The sequence below is a fragment of the Scatophagus argus genome, chromosome 24 (assembly GCF_020382885.2).
Source record: "Scatophagus argus isolate fScaArg1 chromosome 24, fScaArg1.pri, whole genome shotgun sequence".
In the NCBI taxonomy this organism is placed as follows: Eukaryota; Metazoa; Chordata; class Actinopteri; family Scatophagidae; genus Scatophagus; species Scatophagus argus.
The window spans coordinates 11,992,616-12,017,670 of record NC_058516.1 but is presented as its reverse complement, the minus strand read 5'-3'; the positions used below and the strand labels follow the sequence as shown (position 1 = coordinate 12,017,670).

General features: G+C 38.7%; 1 protein-coding gene across 2 annotated transcripts in view; it reads left to right on the top strand.

Annotated features, from left to right (window-relative positions):
* Window positions 1–1,907: 1,907 nt before the first annotated feature.
* The window catches only part of LOC124055528 (pseudouridine 5'-phosphatase), a 37,406-nt gene continuing 14,258 nt past the window's right edge, over window positions 1,908–25,055 (top strand). The window contains exons 1-4 of one of the 2 annotated variants that reach the window (XM_046382414.1): window positions 1,908–2,191; window positions 3,023–3,241; window positions 6,635–6,864; window positions 12,997–13,561. In XM_046382414.1, coding sequence (XP_046238370.1) covers window positions 2,122–2,191; window positions 3,023–3,241; window positions 6,635–6,864; window positions 12,997–13,221 — 744 coding nt within the window. In that variant the 5' untranslated portion in view covers window positions 1,908–2,121 and the 3' untranslated portion in view covers window positions 13,222–13,561. Of the gene's footprint in view, window positions 2,192–3,022; window positions 3,242–6,634; window positions 6,865–12,996; window positions 13,562–25,055 lie in introns of those variants that run through there. The other variant, XM_046382415.1, reaches the window with a different exon arrangement.

The following is a 25,055-nucleotide window of genomic DNA, read 5'->3' as shown; positions in this document are numbered from 1 at the left end:
TAAACTTCTCGTCTTGTCAGAGTTGTTATATTTACACAAAACAACTGTGTTGTCAGGAAACTGAACTTGTCCCTTGAGCTCCAGCGGAAAGACACGGCGTTCTCGCTCCTTCTTAATGTTTCGAGCTCTCGGTTGGTCCGAGCTTTTCCCTAAATTACACAATTTGGCGCAAAGCACACTTGCCAGGACTCAAAGCCCTCCATTTCACTCTCACCATCCCAAATTAGACCTCGGATCCGTATGATCATTAGATTGTCCAGGTTAGAGGGTTCTTTCATTCCCCTGGCATTTCGTTCACACTAACAAGACAAATTCTGTCAACATGGGGCTACCAATTATTCAGTAAAATGTGGCAGTGCTGGTAGCAATGCAGCGAAACAGCCTTTTTGTCAGTAATTTGCTACAGCCCGTCTCTGTGACACTGGAGAATGGAGATCTAAGACACTGAATTTAAATTTAACAAAAACATTTGTTACCTGGCATGTTGAAGAGTCCTGTTCTAAGAACTCAGGTCTTAAAAGTAAGGGCTTTTAAAAGTTGTGGACATTAAAGTAAATGGACACTCCAGTGATTTTACACATGAAGGATTTATCTGCAATTTAGCTTATGAAGACTCAGTTTTAAGTCAGATATTTCAATCTCAATCCAGCCTTAAACTTGTCAAAGATGCCTCCTTGGTAGGAAGGGTTCTTCCAAGTTGGGTCCTGCAGAGATGACACAAGACCTTTTAATTTTGCATTTCATGTTTTGCTGTTTTCATCACTCGAACATCTCATTTCTTTTCAGGTTACTGTACTGCCTGTCCTTGTTTGTCTCCCAACTCTGATTGTCTGTCCTGTCCTAATATGTTTCGCTTGTCTCCCTTCCCTCATGTATTTAGTCTCAGTCATCCCCTCACTCCCTGCCAGGTGGTTTTAGTACCCTGGTGTCTAATATTCCAGCCTTATTACCTCCTTATTACCTTCCTAGTGGACTGTTTGATCTCTTGCCTGTCCTCAGATTAAGATTTATGTCTTTTCTGAGTTGGATTTGTTTGCCATGATTTTTACACTTCCTCAGTAAAGGCGTCGCCTAATATCTGTTTGTTTCTCGGGTTGTGCTTTTGGGTCCTGCGCTCTGTAGCCTTTTCAGTGGCTCTTTCAGTCAGTGGTGTTTAATGTTGTAGTTATGCAGCATATATATTTACAGGTACATATACATATGAATGAAGAACACCTCCCAAAGTGGTAGAGAATGACCAAGCGAGGGAACTTCCATATCCAGACTGACAAAATGGTGACGGTGAACCAGCCAGACATTGTGGTGGTCGACAAACACCGGGAGAAGGTGGAGTGGTGTTCAGTGTAGCAATACCAAGCGACAGAAACATCGAGAAGAAGGAACGCGAGAAGCTCAAAAAATAACAAGGGCTGAGAAAAGAACTAGAGAACATGTGGCGAGTAAAAGCAACAGGTAATCGGGGGCGCTGGAAGCTGTGATGCCACCAAAGTGGAAGAGTGGCTCCAGTACATCAGTGGTCTCTGTCCAAAGGAACAACAACTAAGATACTGCGGAGAACTCCTGCCAAACAGCCTGCCAAAACTGAATCAGTCACTTCCACTTTGACTATTTTTACAGCCCTACAAGGTATATCAATCATAATAATATAATATAATATAATTACATCATATATATATTGTGTGTATATATATATATATATATATATATATATATATATATATATATATATATATATATATATATATATATATATATATATATATATATATATATTGTATATATATATTGTATATATTGTTGCATCACCACAAAGGTGACAGTTCCAGGGATGTTCCTTATAGCTTACTGTTAATAGCTGAGAAGACTTCATTTCCCAGTAGCCATTGCGCTTGCACGACCAAAAGGCATCCCTGACCAGTTTGGATCTCCATTTCAGACTAAATTAAAAACGTTTAGGGTAGTTTTATCCCAAGAAGTTTTATATGATGTTTAAAAACACTCTATAAGGCTGTTATCAGAGCACTTCACTTTATTTGAAGCGTTTTTTTACGCTGACACATTGGCTCCCAGTGTTAGTTTTTAATTGTCCCCTTTCCGTTTTGCACGACGCGGAACAGAAACATGTCTGTGGCGAGCAGCTCTTACAAGCCTGTGAACTATGTCATTTTTGACATGGATGGATTACTGTTGGGTCTGGAAATTTCTTTTTGTGTTATGTCTAATTTTGTATAGCATAAGGTTGCATTTTCTCACTTTGTATAGAATGTGTCTCATTCCTTCATTCTGAAACCGTAATCGTGCATAGCGAAGAAGTGGCATACCGAACCCCCTAGAGATAAATAAAAGTTTATAATTTCTTTGCACATGGCGACAATGTCGTATCAAGTTGAGCAATACTTAATCTTTCTTTTAACATTATACTCTACGGAAGAATTCGGCATTCATCTAAAATAACTTTATGTTCTACAGAGCTTAGAAATCCAACTTTTGCCGTTGCTCAAACCTGGTCGACATGTACGCTTTCGTTAAGGTTTCATTGATTGTTAAAATGTGCTTTTTTCTTACACATGTGCCGAATTAAAGATTTTTATGTAATGCATAGTTTAAAATGTCTTACGACATACTTGGCGATTATGTATCTACCAATAAGCCCAGTCACTACAAATTACCTTGTTTATAAATGATATATGGCTTGATATTAAGGCACTATATGGGACTGCCTTATCCATGAAAGGAACGCAAAGATTTATGTTAGCTATTAATAATTAAATTTTCATATTTTAAATTTGGTTAAGTGTGAGTTCTAGTTAGGAGGCAACGAATGCTTCACTTTTTACAGTATAAAGTAATACATTTGCGTTTACAATTTGAGGTCACAGCCAGTTGTTACAATCTCAGCTGTTTATTTTCAAGGCAAAAAAACAAAAAACAAAAACAAAAAAACAAACAAACAAAAAAAAAACCCCATTAAAATCTCACATTACATAGGTATTCATTTTTGTTATTCATTTTCTCATTTTAGACACAGAGCGACTGTACACCAAGGCCTTCCAGGAAATATGTGACCCCTTTGGAAAGCAGTACACATGGGCTGTTAAGTCATCAGTGATGGGTAAACATGCTCTGGAAGCTTGTCAAATTATTCGGGACACTTTGGACATTCCCATGTCAGCTGAGGAACTCCTTGCTGCAAGCAGACAAATACAAGAAAGGCTCTTTCCCTTTGCCAAACTCATGCCAGGTATGCCTCATTTGCCATACTGTTTGACAGTTAGAATGTAGAGTGTTTTATGCCTTTAAAAGAATACAGAAGTATAAAAAGTAAAATGCAACTGATTTGTTCTCAGCCCAAGAGCAATCTAACATTGGCTGTTGCGTGGGCTGCTGTCCTCTTTATTCTACATGTAGTCCTTCTGTTTGTGTACCTGCAGCCAGTGTATACTAATATCTATGTAACTGGTGATATTCGGTCCCACAACTGCAAATAGGTAACATGCTTTTATTTGTGAGTGAGGGTTAATCCTGTGTGCTACTTTATTTCATGGTATAAATAGGGCAAGCTGTGGCCTAGGAGACAGAACAGTTGTCCACAAGTTGGAAGGGCTGTCATTTGATTCCTGGTCTCAGAAATGTACCTGCTGAAGTGTCCTTGGACAAGAAACCGAACCCCAAATTGCTCTAGATGGCTGTTCCATCAGTGTGTTTGCAAAGGATTATTGCCCTTGATGAGCAGGTTGCACCTTGCATGGTAGTCTCTGCCAGTATTGAAGGAAAATGTGAGATGCTATTGCATATTCAGTGCTCATCAGACTATTTTAGTTTTACTGAACTATATATGGCAGAACTGACATCTGTTTGATTTGCAATTGCAAAATTTTCCCGTATCATGAATCCATCCTTTATCAAGGCCAGAATGTTCCAAAGTCTTCAGTCCAGCAAGGGGACATCTGACCATGACACCAACAGGGACTTTACTGACATCGCATTCTAAATATATAGACATAAATATGGAGTTGGTACGCCCCTTCGCAGCTTTAACAGCTTCCACTCTTCTGGGAAGGCTTTCCACAAGATTTTGGAGCGTTTATGTGGGAATGTTAACCCATTCATGCAGTAGAGTGTTTGTATGGTTAGGTTACTGATGTTGGACCAAAAGGCCTGGCTCTCAGTCTTCGTTCCAGTTCATCCCAAAGGTGTTCAGTGGCTTGAGGCCAGCGCCCCGTGTGGGTCAGTCAAGTTCTTCCACATAAAACACAACCGACCATATCTTTATGGACGTTGCTTTGTGCACTGGGGTACAGTCATGCTGGAATAGAAAAGGGCCTTCCCCAAACCTTTGCCACAAAGTTGGAAGCATAGTATTGTTTAAAATGTCCCAAAGCATTAAGATTTCCCTGCACTGAAAGTAAGGGGTCTGGCCAAGCCCTTGAAAAGTAGCCTCATACCACATCTGAATTCAGTAATAAAAAGGTGTGTCCCAATACTTTTTTCTATATAGTGTACCTACAATTCTGGTTTTGATTTATATTTCAGACTTAGATTTCACCTATTTATATCGTCACCACAACACAAGACATCGGTATGAGATGTGATTATGCTTTAATTATATTCCCCACAGTAATTTACTTTTATGAATCCAATTTGTAGTATGAGCAACTGTGGGAAATTTCATCTTTCTCATTACTGAATAAGGGGTTACTCCAATTCTGTTGCCTAGTGTACATTTTTTTTTCTGACATAAAAATGTAATCATAATTAATTATGTAAGTGGAGGTAGACTGATTTTTGGCATTCTCAAAGACCTAAAATAATGGATCTGAATACTATAAATCTAAAAAAAACCCACCACAATTTCCGAGTATATATAGAAGATGGCTTTCAATGAAAAATAGCAGTGGAAAAAAATCAAATCATTTGATTGCATATGATTTGATTTGTGGCATTTCTTTCAAACATGATGGGAACTAGAAAAATGTTTCATAATAATATCACTTAGGTTTTACAATTTCGTCCTATTAACAACGTGAAAGGGCTGCTAAGAGCCCCTATAAACTTTAAACTATCCAAACATGACCGGTAAGATGAGGGGAGGCAGAATCTCTGTTTAATCACTGATACTTACTCAAATGTAATCAAAATTGTTGCATGCTGTTTCCCAGATGTCAAATGTTTAGATGCTGGCCGGACTTGCCATTAGCCGGCTGATGCGCCCTTGAGCAAGGCACTTAACCCCCAATTTTCTGTGTTTCACTGCATGTTCATGTTGCGTGTGCAGAGAAGTAATTCCCAGCTTGGGATTACTAAAGTAAATAAAATTAAATTAAGATTAAAAAAAATATATATATACAACTTCTACAACTAGTGTGTGAGACTCAGTTTGGGGCAGTCGTGGATCAGCGGTTAGGGTGTCGGACCCGTAACCAGTGGATCGCTGGTTCGATTCCCCGTCCCGGTGTCCATGGCTGAGGTACCCTTGAGCAAGGTACCTAACCCCCACTGCTCCCCGGGCGCTGCACGCGGTCGCCCACTGCCCCGGGTTTGCTGTGTGTGTGTGCACGTTACTTGGGTGGGTTAAATGCAGAGAACAAATTTCGTTGGAGTGAGTTCCCTCCAATGACAAAATATGTCACTTTAATCTTTTTAATCTTTAAGTTTGGGTCTCTTGGCGACAGCAATCCTGAAAAACACTGCACAATGTGTGTATTTTGGGGCACTGCCAAATTGTCATGAATAATTAATAACATAACAGAGATATATGCAACAAGCAGCTATTGTCTCCAGAACAGAGAGGACACTTTCATTCAATTATCACTTTACAAGAATCAGCAAATCAATAGATTTTTTTTACCCTCTGAAATCTGAAAATATTCTGATCAAATCATTTATGTGGGCTATAATACCTGCTTTTAGTTATTAAAAAGTATTATTATTGAGAGTATTATTAAGAGTATTATTGATGTGCTTTTTTTTTTATTACGCTGATTAGGCTCGATAACAGATGGTTTTAAACCGGATGACAGTGAAGTGTTACAGCCACAGCAGGAGGAATTTGTGATTATAAATGTCTAAGAAATGTTTTCTTATACAACTTAATAAACAAACAATACAATCTTAGCATGTTTAAAATGACTAACATACCTGTTCATAATCATGCATAAATGGTTCAGTTGTTGGATGTGTTATTAGAACGTGGTTTTGCAGAGAAAGTGTGGGTACGAGACTTTCCTGCCTGTAGTCCAGACTTGTCTCGCATCGAAAATGTGTGTTGCATATAACAACAAGAGACAAGAGAGCAAGAATAGGAAAGAATTTCACTTCTGAAACTAAGTATTTAGTTTCCTCACTGTTGTTCAAAGAAAATGTGATGTAACATGGTAGAAAAGATATGCCTGTCCTAATTTCTTTCTTTTTTCTTTCTTCTTTCTTTAAATTCTTTGTAGTTTTTGGAGAAGTAGTAGTATGGAGCAGCTTTCTTTTTACTTGGAGATGTGAGATTATATATGTTATGATATTATATATGGGTAGTTAAGGTAGTTTTTATTACAGGTTTTATAGACTGTAACCCTTGACTGTAGATTAAAATCATCTCATTTAAAAAGAAACAAGTCTAATTTTGTAACATGTGTACCACCAGGTGTGGAGAAATTGCTGATCCATTTGCAGAAGCACAATATCCCTGTTGCAGTGGCAACCAGTTCATCCAGTGAGACATTCAAGTTGAAGACAAGCCAACACAAAGACCTCTTCGGTCTGTTTGACCACGTTGTTTTGGGTGATGATCCTGAGGTTAAAAACAGCAAACCTCACCCTGATGCCTTCCTGGTCTGTGCCAGCAGATTCAATCCTCCAGCTTCTCCAGAGAAGGTAAGTACTATATATTACACATGCACCATATTCATTTAAATATAAGCTTTGTTAGGTCAACCTTCTGTGTTAGTGTTTTTGAAGCCTAGTTAGCCTAATTCAGTTCAATTCAGTTTATTTATATAGCGCTAATTCACAACAAAAGTTATCTCATGACACTTTCCAATTAGAGCAGGTCTAGACAAAACTCTTTAATTAAATTGTAATAAGAAGTACACTTTAATATCCAATCTGAGCCTGTTAAATAGTTCTGTTTTTTCATTATTATTATGATTGATTTGAGTACCTACCTAATTCTTAGCAACCATTCAAGCAAAGGCTTTTATGTTACGAAGAAATACAAATTAAAAAACATACACTTAAGGAATTGTCTTACAGAAGTCACATGACAGAACAACTAGATGCAATTATTCATTGTAGCTGGTGATTTTAATCAAAACTGCTCTCAGAACTACTGACTGTAAAAATCCTAAATTGGCCTGGGATGTTCATGGCTCAGGACATGAAGGCTCTGCGGCAGGAGATTAAAGATACCCAGAACATCGCTGATGTTGGTAGTGATATTGGTGAGGTGAGGTGTGTGCACAGAGCCCAAATGATAATAAAAGACGACACCCACCCCAGCCACAGCCTGTTCACCCTGCTGCCCTCTGGAAAAAGGATATAGTGGCATCCATTGCCATTACACCAGCTTACAGCATTTTCCTTCCTTCAATCATCCATATGATTTTGTTTTTGTGGGTTGTCTAGTCCACGGTTGTGTAAAGGTAAATGATCTGAATCTTCAGTTTTCTCAATTGTGTAGTCATTCAGTTCTTAGTAAAACTTGTTGTCCACCTTTGTCCAATGTTGTTCTTTAATATCTAATGCAAGCCACTACATCAGCTCCTGCCTTTGCAAAGCTTATTCAGTTTTAATTAAAACATTCGGATTCATTCGTTCATAATTCAACTATTTGTTTATTGCTGAGGTCACAATAAGTGATGGCGTCATACTGGACTGCATTATGTCTGTAAACAGGGTATAATGCACTCCAGTTATTCACCATTATAAACTACCGCCACAATAATAAACATTATTGAGTATGTGTTTGATTGCAGGTGGTGAGATAATTGTGGTTAATTCAGTAAATGAGGATTACAGGTGTGGGGTAGATATGGCTTGGAAAGTGGATCCTTTTAGTACTCTGGAGCTTGTACGTTTTTGAACTTGTCATTTTTTTTCCCCACAGTTTATAACATGAATAATTGCGTGCTATTAGCTACTCGAAATGTGTGGCTGATGATGGCCTAATCTGTATTTTGCACAGCGGCACCCTCTGATTTAGAGGGTGTTTTGCAGACTGGATTAAAATTGATTGGCTTGATAATATGATTCTAGAGAGCTCATAACTAAAAAAGATTAGTCAGTGAAAATCAGTGAAAAACACAAGGTCGAGGACCAAAACTATATGTCAACAACCTTTCAAACAGTATGCCTTTCTTGTCTGTTGATCTAATTGTATTTATGTCAGCCAATAGCTTTTTATTTGCAGCCAGTGTGTTCCATTTGCAGTAATTCAGACAGGGTCTGATGTGAGCCACTCACTGCACTGACAGACACACACTTCTACGGTGGCACTTTGATCAAAAGCAGTGTGCTTTCAAGGTTCATGTGCTGTTTAAGATATATTTACAGACACTCTGAAAGCCTTTTGCTGTGTTGAATCAGTCTAAAATAGCTGCCAAATATTTCACTAAAGACTCCAAATAAGTGTGAGCCCTGACCTACTTTCATGAAAACACTTGCACTGTAAACCCTGTGTAAAAAAAAAGACAATTGCCTAATGCTTATTTAAACAATTCACTGTTGATCATGTTTCAGTGCACAGCTTACTAATTGACTGAATTGGCTGGATCACTGAATTGGCTTTGTTAGTAAGATTTTCTGCTAGAAACCCTGCTAAATGCCCCCCGTGATAATATCAGTTGTGGCTTGGAGAAAGAAACTCTTTCTCTGAGTGTGGTACATCTTCAGTGATGTTTCCTGCCCGTTTTCTGACTCTGGAGATGTAGTGATGAATAAAGGGAATTGTTTTTCTTTTTCCGCAGTCATGCCTGTCTGTTGTTGTCTTTTTTTGTTGTTGTTGTTGTTGGTTGAACCAAACTAGACAGTGATGGATGTGCAGAGAACAGACTGGATGCAAAATAGAACTGCATCGGCAGGCCCTGAGGTTGAGTGAATTTTCCGAGCTGGTGCGGGGAGTATGTTCTTTGCTGGATCTTTTTGATGTGTGTGTTAATGTTGGATGGACCCTTTAGTGCATGGACACACAGCAAACAGTGATGTTAAGTATGGTGATGGGGGCATTATTTAGGGGTTCTTTTAGAAAAATCCATGTCATCTCCACGTTTTTAAGCATGTCCTGCTCCAGGTTGTTATGAACCCACCAGAGGCCCACCTGTTCAAACTCTGTCCTGGGTGAGGCATATGACTTTGCTGAAGATGTAATTCAATTCAGTTTTATTTAAAGTGCCAATTCATAACACAGTTATCTCAAGACACTTTACAACAACAACAACAAAAAAAAAAACAACCAAAAAGAAGAGAATCAGAGAAAAACAGGTCCCAGGGCAAAACCCCACACTGAGTAAGCATATGGTGACAGTGGCGAGGAAAAACTTTCTTTTAACAGGCAGAAACCTCAAGCAGAACCAGACTCAGTGTATCCTGTAGGATAGGATAGCTAACCCAAACAGTAACCAAGACTTCAGAAATGGTGTTTGCCTCAATATAACTTGGCTTTGGTCTCCTTTGAAACTACTGTCCCTAACAAGGAAGTTGTTTATACCAGAAAAGGACACCAATAGTTAACAAAAAATCACTCTCACACAGCAGACACACACACACATCAACATCAGGAAAAATTAAGATTTTATTGTGTCAGTCAGTGTGCAAGAAAAACCTGACCACGAACATTTCACATTCTGTTCTCAGCATTACTTTCAACAAGGACATTCTTTTGTATTCACTTTTGTTTAATACAAGCGTGCACAAAGCGGGAATTGGCAGCATGCTCTTGGAACATGAATTGTGGTGAGTTATTCCCATGAACGTAACATTGTAACTGAGTCAGGGTGTGTTGTCCTTACCTCCCTTTTTTTTCTAAAATTCTGGGGGTTCAGTATTTTGCCCAAAGGCACATGCAGAGTAGAGGTTCTGGAGTTTGGACACGGTTCTGAGAGGGCTGTGGCCTAATCTCAAACAATCTTTCAGTATGTAATTAAACAGTTTGATAGTCTGTGCTTTAGACACAATTCAATTACTACTCAGTGGAAGTCTGGATCATATAAAAATCAAGGTGCAGTCAAAAAGAAGTCATTCAAAATGTGAGCAGTGATTGCGTTTTCCCTCTACTGCATTTGGATATTTACAGCCTAATTTAGGCATTCGATAGATATATGCTTGCTCCTCTCCTCCACTCTCACTTAAAAGGCTTTTTGCTGCAAATAGGTCCGCCTGTGGCACCGCACACCTGATTTTTTAATCTGGAGCCATCCACGGTTAGGGCTGGCATTTTTCTTGATGAGATATGAAACTGAGGCTCAGAGGTGGGTGTGGGGGGGATCGACAGAGTGTTCAGCGGAATAACGAATGATGATGCGTCACTCCCTGGCTCCCACTCCGTGACAGTGGAGAGGAGGGGAGGGGAGGAGGGGGGGGGGTGAGCGGCAGAGACACGAGACAGAGGGGGAGAGAGAAGGAGAGCAGACAGAGGCAAAGCTAGAGGGAGGAGGGTGGAGAGGATGAGGTAAACAGAAGAAGCAGCCGTATGGTAATAACACACATCCAGTTGTCAGCTCTTTTTGCCCTAATCTCAACTCTGATGAAAAAAACAAAACAAAACTAAACAAAACACCAGCTTGTTTTTAGTCACTAAGAGAAATGACAAACAGGCAAAAAAAAAGGCACATGCTTGCCACCCAGTCCACAAAGAAAGACCTAGACTGAGCAATAAAATGCGTTTTTTTTTTTGGATGATTTACAGATTTATTAGATTATTTCTTTTGTTAAAATGCAGAAAGAAAGAGAAATTGTAGGTAAAACATCTTATTCACAGTTATGCAATAATATAAGACCGGAATCACCTTACAAGGTTATTATGCATTTACAGAAAAAAACTGAAACTGTCAGCGCCAAATGCTTTTTAGTGTACTGCATCCACTTATGTTAGCGCAGAAAAGTAGGTAAAATAATCTGTTTCTGCCGTTTGTGCTTAGGACTGGACTCTACAGACAGCTGGTTAGTTTTAGCTTTCTGGTAGAATCTGCCCACTCTTTTGGCAAACTCCCATTGGCTTCACTTCTTACTATCAGAAAATACCTCATTAACAAGCACAAACAGAGAGTGCAGATCAGTGTACATTGAAAAAAAATAGAGATTTTATTTATTTATTTTTTTAAAGTCTGTCCCTCTCTTAGATAGTTATATTTGCGATGTGATAGCCAGCAACAGCCCTCAGCAGGTGTGCATATATAAAGTAGCCAAACTACTCACATTGTGATTTAAGACAACATTTCAGTGATATTGTACAAAGTAATGACTTGTTTTTCTTGATGTAAATTTCAATTCAACTCAGTTTATTTATATAGCGCCGATTCACAACAAAAGTTATCTCATGACACTTTCCAATTAGAGCAGGTCTAGACCAAACTCTTTAATTAAATTAACGTAAACACTGAGCACATTGTTTGCCAAAAAAAAAAAAAAAAATCAATAAATTGTATTTTATTTTTTACTAAAGAGTCGAGCTGCAGTAAATCCTGAATGAATTACATGAATTAAACGTCATTTGACGACCTACATGAGAAAGAACAAGCGAATCTGCTGATAGTATACATACATAAGCAATGTAGTACTTTAATATTTTGTGTTTGGTAAGTATTTCCCATATTGACTCATCCTTGGGCTTGTGATACAATTTAGGAAGAATTGGAAAAACTGGTGTGTCCTATTCAGAATGATTTTTGAAAATGTGCCTTGCAGCAAAGCAAATATATTACATGATGTGATTTAATGTGATATTCAAAATGCCTAGAGGGAGGGAGAGCAGTGAATACCTCATGTCCCTCACTGTGAAAACTGCAGTTCAGTGACCTCACGGGTGAGTAATGTGTTGTCGACGTTGCTGTCTGAGCTGACCAAAAGTGAAAGAAAAAGCACTGCTCTCTTTTTCCATGAAGAGCGGAGACATTTTTCACAACCTCTGAAGTAACGCTGTTGATGAAACAGGAGATTTTTACCAAAGGTGTGCTCAGCAGACTGAATAAGATTAATGAAACATGAAAGTGAACTAGTACATTCTCACACCAACTGGGAGGGAGAGGGGCAGAGAGAGCTAGTTCTTCCTCTGTTATTAATCATAGAAGGCATTACACCTGGGGAAGGCTTTATAATCCTGATATTCAAATCAGGTACAATTAAGACATGAACATTTCTATCTGAACATTAAATTGGCCCTTTAATGCTTTGACAAAGCTAACTACATTCATCCTTTGCCTGCCTTAATCAAATACACACCAGCCCATAGATTTTCAAACGAATATATGTGAATTCTGGGGTTTTTTTGGCGAAAATGTTAAATGTACCATAGGTAAGTGGTTGAGGTCACTTTTTAAATGCTCAGTGATGTTTCTCAAATGATGTGCCTCCTGTCAAATGTTTCCACTGAATTTGCTCTTCCTTCCTTGTGGATTTTGGTGGTAATGGTCTGGATACATTTGCAGCACTTCTCAGTGCTTTACTGTGTCTATATAGGATGCTTTATACTAAGTATAGGTTACTTGAGTTTTGGTAATGCTCAGAACTCAGCAACACACTGTAGATACATAGTTATGTGAAGAAAATAAATCCTAATTTATACTCAGTATTTCATGTCATAGTGTGTTTTATTGTATTCAAATATACTGGACTGCTATGACAACCTAATTTCCCCTCGGGGATGAATAAAGTCATCTATCTATCTATCTATCTATCTATCTATCTATCTAATTGTAAGAGTGTACTTAAGTTCGAGTTTAGGCACGTGTTGCATGAGTAAAATGGAAGCTAGGGTTAGGTTTACAAGAGTAATAATTTTTTGTTTATCCACAGTCGTGGTTACTGGTGCACTGGCACAGGGGTCCTGGCCTGGCCATCTCCACATTCATCCATTGTGTCTACTTTGGTTGGGTTACGGACATGACAGTTGGATTGTTGAAAAGATGCACGAGATGGACTATAGTGTTGGGTAGGTTTTGTCAAGCCAGTGTACAAGCCCCAAAGATACAATTTGTAAGGTATGGCCTGAATCGGTTTAAAACATTTAAAAAGAAATGAACTGACGTGTTGATGAATGAACTTTATTGTGTGCTTTTTAGCATCTGTGACTCTGGTTAGACACAGTGGTGCTTTGGCAGTTTTCCTGCTCTTGTGAAAAAGAGTTGCCAAAACATTCTCCACATTCATCACTCAAGGGTCAGGATACCGGTGATATAAGTGAGTGTCTCATCAGGGGGTCCCTGCCGGTCGTGCTTGAGCCTTAATCAACATATAAAGTTGTCCCTTATAAATATTTAGCAGGTTATTTCTTATTTCACCATTTTAATTTTACTTAATTCTCCACCTCATTTTAGTGTGCACTCACAAACTACTTGCGTCTAACCCTGCCCCCCCGAACACAGACAAATACACACATTACTGTTCAATGATTCAGTCTCTATTTAGTTTTTCAATATATGGTATAATAAGCTAATAAGCTAATAAACCATCATGTACTTTTTTCTGTAGACAGTCGTGAAAACAACGTGAAATATATTTAATTAAAGCTGCACTGTGTATATTTTGTTATGTTATGCTATTTGTTAATATGTGTGTGAATGCAGGTATATAAGAATATCATTGTTTATTTCTAAGTGACCATGATTGACTATCAGCAGGATATTTCTCCCTTGCAAGCTGGGTCCTGCTCAAGGTTTCTTCCTGTTAAAAGGGAGTTTTTCCTTGCCACTGTCTGCTTGCTCGGGGGTTCAGGCTCTGGGTGTCTGTAACGCATTTAGAGACAATTTTGATTGTATAAGGTGCTATATAAATAAATAAATTGAAATTGAAATTATTCTTAGCAATTATATTCTAAACACAAAGTTAAAACAAAGGCGGTGTTGACAGGGAAACAAAAACATATATCATATACTTCTATTTATCATAATATAATCATTGGCAAGCAAGCCAGGATAACCAGTTAGCTTAGTACTTAGCAGGAGGATAATTTCAAGACAGGCTAATTACGGAAATGTGTCTTTAATAATTGCACATTGACTAGATAGTGCAAAATAGTGAAATAAACACGGAGTGAATCAAGTGATTGTGCTACATGAATCTTATAGCAGTAAAAATACGTAATCGACTTCTGCTCACAAACATGCCAGAGAGGATGAGCCGAATGACAAAAAAATGGAAACCACCCATAATTTCAAAATAGAATTTCAAAATAAAAGTCTCTGAACATGTCTCTGAATAACATAAATAAAACATTTTATTGTACTGATAAATGATAAAGTAAGGAGTAGTTCTCATGCTGGGCAGATGGAGTTTGGATGTGCAGATAATGTTAGCGTGTTAACGTGGCAACTTTGATTCTGCATTGGCTTTTTCCCCCCAAAGAAACCACCAGGGCTTTACAAGAATTCATGTAATAAAGAATCAACAGTCTGATCTCACATCAGGACAAAAACACTTTCTCCAAGCTGCAGTCTGTGGACTTAGATTCATTCAGTTATCACGTTAGCTATTTCATTTTTCTCTATTTTGTTTATTGAGCCACATGGCAGGGCCACTCATCAAACCAATCCATGTGTAGATGGTGAAGCTGTGATACCGATGAAGGATGCCTTGAAAGGGTTCCATAGAATTCTCAAAAAAAACAGTTCAGGGTTTCAAACAGTATTCAGGCTATTAGAGTCCATTTTAGTTTTTTTTTCTACTCTCTAAAATATTCAAGATGGTAAGCTTTTGGAATAAACTGACAAAATATTATGCGTCAGTGAACAATAACCTGCAGTGATGGGCCAAGTTGATTTAAAACCACTTAGCCCACACTTTAGCTTTCCGCATTGCTCTTATCTACTGTAGCATATGACTTGCTCAACTTGCATCCAGAGACACAGCTCTGTCCCTCCTCCCTGTTTGTATTTTTTTCCTTAGCTGGATACATTTATCACCACAGACTTCAGATGTGTGGGTTAAGCCTGCTGCAGGGTCCTCCTCAGATCACAAGCAAAGCAAAGAGAGGCTATGAGATTTGCAGACACTCATTTTGGCTCAATGGTGATATTTTTTATTTATTTTATTTTTTTTATTAAGTCCTTGGGCTGTCCATGCACTTTTCCTTGAGCCAATTGCAATCTCTTTACACTCACAGCATAGTGGTAAGTTATCTCATAATGAAAATGCACTCAGTAATATCTGCCTTTGTCGTGAATGCATTGTGTCAGGCTGCGTTTTCTTTCCTGCCAGTTTCACAAAATGTTTTTAAAATGAATACCGCTCAACGCCAAACAACATACACAATTATCTTACAATTATTACCTAACATAATTCTATTTGGTTTTGATTGTTTCAAACAATTAACAAGGAATCTGAAAATAATATATAATAAAATAGAATGCACTAATATATTTTGAAGTTTTTCAAGGGGAAGATGCAGTTGAAAATCAGTCGTCATCCATAGGCAGTACATTAGACCTTAATGCTACGACTTCCTGCGGTTTTGCCAGGTTGCCGACACGCAAAACTGCTACTTGCCAAAAGTACAGAGTGGATGGGCATAAATAATTTAACAGATACTTTCACAAAAATATAGTTAAATACACAGGTTTCATTTTTCTGCAAATTCAATTTCAGTTCAATTCAGTTTATTTATATAGCGCCAATTCACAACAAAAGTTATCTCATGACACTTTCCAATTAGAGCAGGTCTGGACCAAACTCTTTAATTACTCTTTAAATACACTTAGTTTCTTGCATTTTTTTATTTTATTTTTTTTTAATTCACATTTAGCAATACCACATATGTGTGTGCAAGGGGAAAGAGAAAAAAGGAAGAAATAATACATAATGGCAAGGAAAATAGACTGTAGGCCTAATTATGAAAATCAACACAAAATCAAATTCATATGCTTACTCTTAACAAAGCTCGGCGCAAAGTTTTTGTAGAGAATTCATATGGAGAATGGAGATTCAGGTTGTCATATACATGAATAAAGACCACAAATTAGCCTGTAATTAAGGATTTAAAATAAGGGTACTGATAAGCATACTTCAGTACATGTATTTATTGTAAACCTGTTTTATTATGACATTGAACTCACTTTAACACCAAACAGAAACTCTCAGTCTTTAGCTCTGCAGTAACAAACTACTCAGCTGTCTTAGCTGTTAGCTCCCTTAGCCAAACACACCGCATAGCTGTGCTGCTCACTGGCTGCTGATAGCTAATAATTAATTATCTCTCCTTGCAATTTCAATATGTATTTGCTGTGCCCTCTTGGTACATTGTCCACCGTTTGTGACTGACAGGGTAGATGGACTGGTACTACAGAGAGGATTTTAGAGGCCTCTTATTAGTTGTATGCCTTTCTCTGATTAGCTATCCAGTAATTGTCACTATAGTAATAACATGAAAAGATATGCTCTAATGTGGGCAGTGCTCACTTCAGTTTGTCATTTGCTGTGCAACGGTCAAGTCCTCCCAAACACATTTTCTGTAGCTTGGTTGATTCTGTCAGGTAAGACAGGATGCTGTTTGGGCCCTGCAATCGAACAACCCGCAACCCATCACATTTACTCCGACAGAAATAAGAAAAAGATAAATTATCTTGAAAAGAAATAAAATAAGCTCTATAATATGACTGTAATGGGAACTAGTGAAGGACCGTGCATCACAGGTATCTGGTGCTGGTTCTGCCTGGAGGAATTTGTCCTTCGTTCATTTGCAGCAGCTGTTTTGTTTTTTTTTTGGCTGACAGTGATAGTTTGTTTTTCAAAAAAAAAAACCCATAAAACTTATGTGTCATGCTGGTTATTGGTTGGAAAGGCTGTGCGTCTCAATGTTCTTTGTGGATATGGATATTCTCGTGTGGATATGTGTGTCAGGTGTTGGGGAAGCCACAGGCAGTGAACGACTAACTCTTATGTGTATTTTGCCGGGTCCTGCTCAAGGTTTCTTCCTGTTAAAAGGGAGTTTTTCCTTGCCACTGTCTGCTTGCTCGGGGGTTCAGGCTTTGGGTTTCTGTACAGCACCTAGAGACAATTTTGATTCTATAAGGTGCTATATGAATAAAATTGAATTGAATTGAATTGTATTTTTGACATATCTTTCTCCTTGCCGTGGGCTTTGCGTGGCATCTCTATCTTAGGTCAGTGGCTATTTTTATCTAGTTACTAGTTATCAGACTGACAATAATGCAGTCCATTTATAGCATTTTCTTCTCAACAATCTGACATCCATTGTGTTGTTTACCCAGCGAGTCATTAGAACTCAGAATCGACCTCGAACCATTTAGGCAGTATTATATATTATATATATATATATATATATGTGACATATAGATATATATAGCAGGCTATATATATATAGCATACATATATTATATATGTGACTTTTAAGATAAGATTTTAACTCACATACCTACATGCATGCATACACTGGCGTCGCCCATTGTGTGGCTCTGTTATCAACACTGGTTTTATATCTGCTTTCCACAACAGAGGTGATGAAATATTACACATGCCTCACTCACTGCCCTCATTAAGGGCAGTCTGTCACTGCTGCTTGTTTACTTGCCACTGATTAATTTTTATGCAGTAGTACCAACAGTTATTATAATATTGTTATATACTGTTACTAGAGAGAGAAAGAATGATCACTGTTCAGCAGCCACTGTGTGTGGCTATTCTTGCTGTACATTCTGCCAGTTGGCATTGCCGAGCCTGCAAAAATATGCACTAATCAACCACCCAACCCCATCCTCACCCACAAACCCTCATCTTTATGCATTATATTTGGACAGAGACAAATCTGAACTTCATTATGCCCTCCAAAGTCCTTGGAGCTTCTTTCTCTCTTCTCTTTCTCCCTCACCCATTAGTGGGAAGATCTAGACTAAAGAAACAGAAAAAAATGTTCCAAGCACTGTTCTTTATTGTTGAATAGCAGCAACACAGGTAACCCATCTTGACATGAGATATGAACGCTGACTCTTTTCTGTGTTTGAGTCAAATGCCCCGTTTCTGCTGGTGAGAATGGCACCCATGATGACCGATTTCAGGCTTAGCGTGCACTGGATGCTCGCTATTGCTCCCCTGTGAATTCTCTGAATTAACAAGAACTCGGCATGAAAGTCTCAATGTTTACTGGACGAAAATGCCGTCCAGTAAACATTTTATTCACCACTTCATCATGTAATCTTTATTACATCTAAATGGGCCGTAAAAGAATGTGAGTTTTTTGTTTGTCTTCTGGTTTTCACCTAAAAGTAATATGTTGTTGAAGATGCTTTGTGAGAACCTGTCTTCTGTATAATGTCAGGTTACTTTTACCCATGCTGCATTAGCTTTTTCATTTCACTACAGAACTTTAATGGAGAAAGGCACCCTAAAAGGTGGATATATGTGTGGCCAGGTGAAGCCTGTTGAAGGGTCAGTCCACCCCCAAATTGACAATACATATTTTTCCTCTTACCTGAAGTGCAATTTATTCATTTGGATTGTTTTGATGCAAGTTTGTAGTTGTTTGTTTGTTTGTGACTACTTTCAAATATAATTTGATATTAATTTTAATTTTCTAATATAAAATTGTCACCTTATCTTGTTGTAAGGGTGCTCCAATCAAGATTTTTGAAGCTTCTGGAAGCAGTATTTGCTGATACCAATCACCAATCAAAATTGTGTTTCTCATCCATAGTTAAAAACACTTTTATTTTCCTCACTATATTTTGAGCAAATAAATAATGCTACTTATTTTTCTTGACTGAAAGAGGAACAATTATAAATGAAGCCACTGTTCCACCATTGCTTGTATCTGGTTACTTTCATCTTTGACAGAAATTTGAAACTGTACACTGATGTGTACTCCTCTTCCTCCTCTGAACATAAACATTCAGCCATGTATTTAGCTCCACTGTAAGCTATGTTCTGTAGCTTGGCTAGCTGAGGATTCTGTCAAGGACAATGGAGCGCCATTCAAGCCCTGCAGTACACTATCACATTTTAGTAGCACCCTCAGAAACTGTCTTGCATTTTTATCTGATAGGCTTTTCTAAATGGTCTTTATAGAGACTACCGATCAAATTATTTATAGCAAATATCAGCATGTGATTATTGGTGGTGGGATCATTTGGAGCTCCCTTGTTTTGACTGGAAATATTACCATCAAAATAATGTCACACAGGATGTTTCGAGAGTCCCCATTGCATCGTCTCTACCTTTATGCTCCTATTCCTTTATTTTATATCTTAACATACCCTAGCACTGGGTACATTAAATGTGAAACCAAAGTGATAGCAGTGTAGTCACACAGTACTGAAAATGTGTAATTTTAAGTATGGGAGAAGCATATTTATAAAGCTGTTTTTGTCTGCTTTTTTTCTGAATATTATTTCAAACATCAGTGGAGTAAATATACATAGCACATCGCCATGCCGCTCAGGATAAAGTCCCATGTTTGATCCTCGCCTATAAAAAGATGATCCTTCTGATAATAAGTGCCTGTGAACCCAGCTGAAATGTACCAGGACAATGCTCAGTCACGTGTATCTCGAGGGCAACCGCTCATTTTATAGGCACTTTTACTGAACTGCTATCCATGGTCAGCACCATTGCCAAACAAGACCTGGATCTTCTCCAAATCACAGTGTGCAAGCATTGACTGCTGTCACCTGGCCACAACACACTCCTCTAAAGGGGCTGAATGCATGTATGTGTATGTGTGTTAGTGGGCCAGTTGTGTTTGAGACAATAGCAAAGGTGCACTCAGCAAACACACAGCTTACAGTTTGGGCTTCATCCCTCATCTCCTTTGCCTTGCCTCATTCAGCAGCACTGTCTAAGGTACACAGTGATTCAAGACTCAGTTGGCTCTGATTAATCTTGCATGTGTTTAGGTGTAGGCCTGAGGACAGGTTGTAAATCTTCCATGCCACCTTTTGAAGAGGGCAACGGATGCAGTGACTCCTCACAGTTTCATCCAAAGGGAAGTCGGGAGAGCAGTCAGCACTGCTGGAGTCCAACTTTGAAAGCTTTATGCATCTATACTGTGCTTCTTCCTACAGCGACGACTGCGGATGAGCCTGGAGCAAGGCTCTTTATTCTTTCAATCCCAGCAAAGTGGTGGTATATTAAAAAGTGATATTTAAATCTGAACTAGAGGTTACAGGTCTGATCTGTGAGTCACATCTCATGTTATCTATGATGGATCCATATACAGAGATAGAAGAGATTTTCTTTGAGAAAACCCCTCACGAGGCTGTAGAGCTCGTCCAGTTTTCCACGGCCAGGGCGAAAACTGCACTGTTCCTCTTGAATCTGAGGTTCGACTAATGGACAGGCTCTCCTTTCCAGCACCCTCCTCCCAGGGAGGTTGAGGAGTGTGATCACTCTATAGTTAGAACCACCACCCCAGTCTGCCATTCCAAAGGCACCGTTCCCAATGACCATGCAATGTTGCAGAGGCGTGTCAGCCATGACAGCCCCACAACATCGAGAGCCTTGGGAAGCTCAGGACGGATCTCATCCATTCCTGGGGCACCGCCGCTGTGGAGCTGTTTAACTACCTCAGCGACTTCTGCCCCAGTGATGAGAGAGCTCATCCCCAAATCCTCCAGCTCTTCCTCCATGGAATATGTGTTGGTGGGATTAATGAGATCCTCTAAGTATTCCTTCCAAGGTCCGATTATATCCTCAATCGAGGTCAGCAGCTCCCCATTTCCACTGTAAACTTCCTGCATTGCCGCAGGGTTTGCCAGAATTCCTTCGAGGCTGACTGAAAGTCTTTCTCCATGGTCTCACTGAACTCCTCCCTCATTCGGGTATTTGCTTCCATATTGTTTGGCCAGCTGGTGGCTGTCAGCTGCTTCAGGAGTCCCACAAGCCAATCATGCCCTGTAGATCTCCTTCTTCAGCTTAACGGCACCCTTCACCCCCCGTGTCCACGAGCAGATTTGGGGATGGCTGCCATGACTAGCATCATTGACCTCGTGACTATAGCTCCGAACATGCCTCAGCAATGGCAGCTGAAGTTAGTTTCAATAACCTGGGCTCAGACTGCTAAGGTCCCCACTTTTAACCAGAGCCCAATCCACACTGCACCAAAGCCCTCTGACTCTTTCTGCTGGTGGTGGTACCACTGTAGGACAGAGCCATGTCCCTGTTTCGGGCTGTGCCCCAAGTGCGAACGCCCGGCCACCAGGCGCTTGCTGACAGGTCCGTTTCCCAGCCCTGGCTCCAGGGCAGGGCTTTGTAACCCTTCAGACAGGGTACAATTGTGCTTGTTTTTCCCCTTCATAGCGGTCTTCATGAACCCCACTTTGTCTGACCTCCAGGACCAATTTGCCTTGGGAGACCCTACCAGGGGCAAACACCCCTTGACAACATAGCTTCTAGGATCACTGGGGCACTGAAACCCCTCAACCACAATAAGTTGGTGGTCCATTAGTGTGTAATTATTAAAGAATTGCAGTAAAATTGCAGTAAAACAACGTGAAAATTACAACATTGTGGATTTTGCTGATAACAATTTGATTTGCTTGTTATAGAATTTTTCAAATCTGCCCTTGTAGAAATCGGTGTCATATTAATAGTATTAAGATAGATTTCACCATCTAAATATTAAAAATTAGGTTGTGAAGAAACTGGAATGCAATGGCAAGATGTGGCCTATTTTTTTCAACCCAGAAAAATAAGGAAAAAAATATTACAGTTCACATCACATTTGATGATCCATCCATCTCAGACCCTGTTAATAGTATTTGAATTTCTCTATGATCAGCCATGGACATTTTTGTCATTGTTTTTAATTCATTGTGTTAAGTCTGAGGAAGCCTTTGACAATATATTTTCCAGGTCATTTGGTCAAGTGAAGGATAATTTATTTCAGAGGAGAGGGTTTTTATATATTTTTATCAGCAGAGCCAACTTCTTAGTCTTAATTAGAGTTGTGTTATAGGTTCTCGTCAAATGTTGTTTCAGAATTTTAGGGTGTATGAACATTATATAGATGAACAAATGAAAGTGAAGGCAGATCATTTCATTGTATAACAGTGCACATACTGAAATCTTTTATTTGTCTTGGTAGTTCAACCCCTAACCTTATGTCAAACTGTGTCACATTGCAGATGTTTTGGAAGTTACCATGTTGTTTACCATAGTCTGGAACAATGGCAGCTGAATACTGACCGCATCTTCACAGAGCTGAAAAATATCTGATTGGCTGTGAATGAAGTTTGCTTCTTATATAAATGATAAATGCTGCTCATGCTAAGTCATTTTACACCTAACTTGGTGTTGCAACTAACAATTATTGTCATTATCCATTAAATTACCAATGATTATTTGGTTAATATTTTAGTTGTTTCCTTTGTGAAATGTTAGACAATAGTGGAAAACATTGCAGTTTAATGTGTTACATACAGGATATAAGAAATATCTTGCTTTACATGTGTAAAAACAGTCAAGTTGATATGTATATGTGTGGGAAATAAACATTAAGAACTACAACGCTCAGTGTGGCAACCACAAACTTGCGGAATAAAGCAGTAATTGGTATGTTGAAAGAAGGTGTGACTACAAATGAAAAAGAAGAAAGAAGGTATGACTACAAATTAAACAGTCTCCAAATAAATAATCCAAGGATAGGTAATTAAACACAACCAGTCAACAAAGGAAAGAAAATAATACCATTACTCAATACAAAATAACAGCACCTGATGATAACAAATAGCATGAGGAACACTTTGATCACACAAACAATAAATTTGAAATGATCCAAATAAAATTGGCCAAACAGTTAGAGGCAAGGAATAAACAAAAGGCATTTTTTAAAAAGACATGCGCGCACACACACATAATACACACACAATAAAATGACCCGGGCTAAGAAAACTAACAGTCAAACTCCAATTAAAAGTAACGACAAAGCAGCAGTGCTCTTGTGGCTGTAGTTTTAGTGACAGGCACAACTCCCACACACTGAGGTGACGCTAATATATTCCTGCATTCCCACTGCCAGCTGATGATACCCCTAAAAGTGGCTACCTAAAACACAGGGCCAATTATTACAAGAGTGTGTTCAACTCAAAAAACACTGAGGAAGCGGGGGACCTACCAGCAACGATCACAAGTGGCCCACTTCTGAGAGGGAAGAGCCACAGCAGGGCAATCTACAGGAAGAAAAATAAAATCACAATATAACAGTCGCCTACAGACATAAATTCAAGGAAACCTGAGAACAAACAACACGGCGTTGCGCTCACACCTGCAGCATTCACAGAAATTAGATGAACCAGGAAGTGGGGTGTGCCTCCAGCATTAGAGAAACAGAGAGAGCTTACAGGATCCTCTCATCTTATGATTGGTTAGTGATAACCACTAAATAGGGAAAGAAGAAATCCTAGAGGCCGACTTCTGAGAGGCCCCATTATGCCATGTTTGACCTTCAGTTGACAGCAGTGGTGATTTTTTTTTCCTCCCCTGTTTACCTCAGTAAGTGCCCTTGCTCTGATGTGCTATGAATTTGGGTTATTAGGATGATGGCATTCAAAGGTTTCAGTGAATTTACCTTGTTGTTGTTGTTTTATGAGACATTCTTAGTCTGTGGCTGAGTGTATTTTTTTGTATTTTTCATGTTATTGGGCACTAATAATAAGAAAAATTAATATATATATATATATATATATTTTTTTTTTCACTTGAAGTACAAATCTGCATACTTAAATGTACTTTCTGACAATAAAAGTTGGATAAACGCAATATGTAATGTAGGTTTTTACAAGTTGACATTATTGTGCGGCCTATGAAACCCTGGAGTCTTGGGCCCTACGACCTCTGAAAATGTCATTTAAATCTAACTTTTGGAAACCAAAAATCCAACAGTCACCCCAACTTTACACAGCAGTTGCCGTGAAAATAGGCAGAGACTCTCAAGCTCCCTTTTGTCATTATTCTCAGAGCTATTTTTGTCACTTTTCATGTGTACAGCTGAGGATAACACTATGAATGCCTTTGAGGGGAAACTTAAAGTGTATGCTGTTATCCCAGTTGTACAATTCGTTGCATTGAGATTGCAAAGCAAAAGCCACAGACTTGTTGGAGAGAGATGAGAAGCAGCAGGATGCAGCCATGAGGAGATATGCTGTCTGGCTTTTTTACTTCCCCCTTTTCAATTCAGAATAGGTAATTTTATTTTTGAAGATTTTAGCCTGTAGATGCGGTCAGACCAAACATTATCTATAAACATTATCTATAAAGGATTATCTTATCTAGGCAGATTCAACTGAACCTGAGGCCTGAAAGCTTCCTGCACCCTTTTCCCACTGCAATAATTTAACAAATTATAATTTAATTTGTATCTGCCAAAAAGGTACAAATTGTAATATGTGGATGCTTCATTAGTGTCGCCAGTTCAGTAACCAGCCAAACATGAACTGTACTCACAATCTGTCCTTCTGTGCTTGAGTTAAAAAAATTTTTGCAGAACATTATGATATCACAGCAAAGTTGACCTCTTGAATATAAAATGGTATGACTTCATCATTTTATCCTATCAGATTTTGCCCCAAAATATATGAATACTTGAGTTATGACTATATGTTTTGTGAGGTCACAGTGACCTTTTGATGTCCAAATTCTAATCACTGTTGATTGAATGTCTCTATCAAATTTGAAGAAATTCTCTCAAGGCTTTCTTGAGCTATTGTGTACTTGAGAATGGGACAGACAGACAGCATAATGTCTCTTGCCACAGTTATTATGTATATGTCTTGGAGAGATGGATGCATTACACCTTTTCAGCATTAGGTGAAACTTTGTCTGAGCAAGTGTTTTGCAGTTCCACTAAGACAGGGGTTAGCAACCTTTAGCGTTAAAAGAGCCATGTAGCCCGTTTCTCACCAAATTAAAAC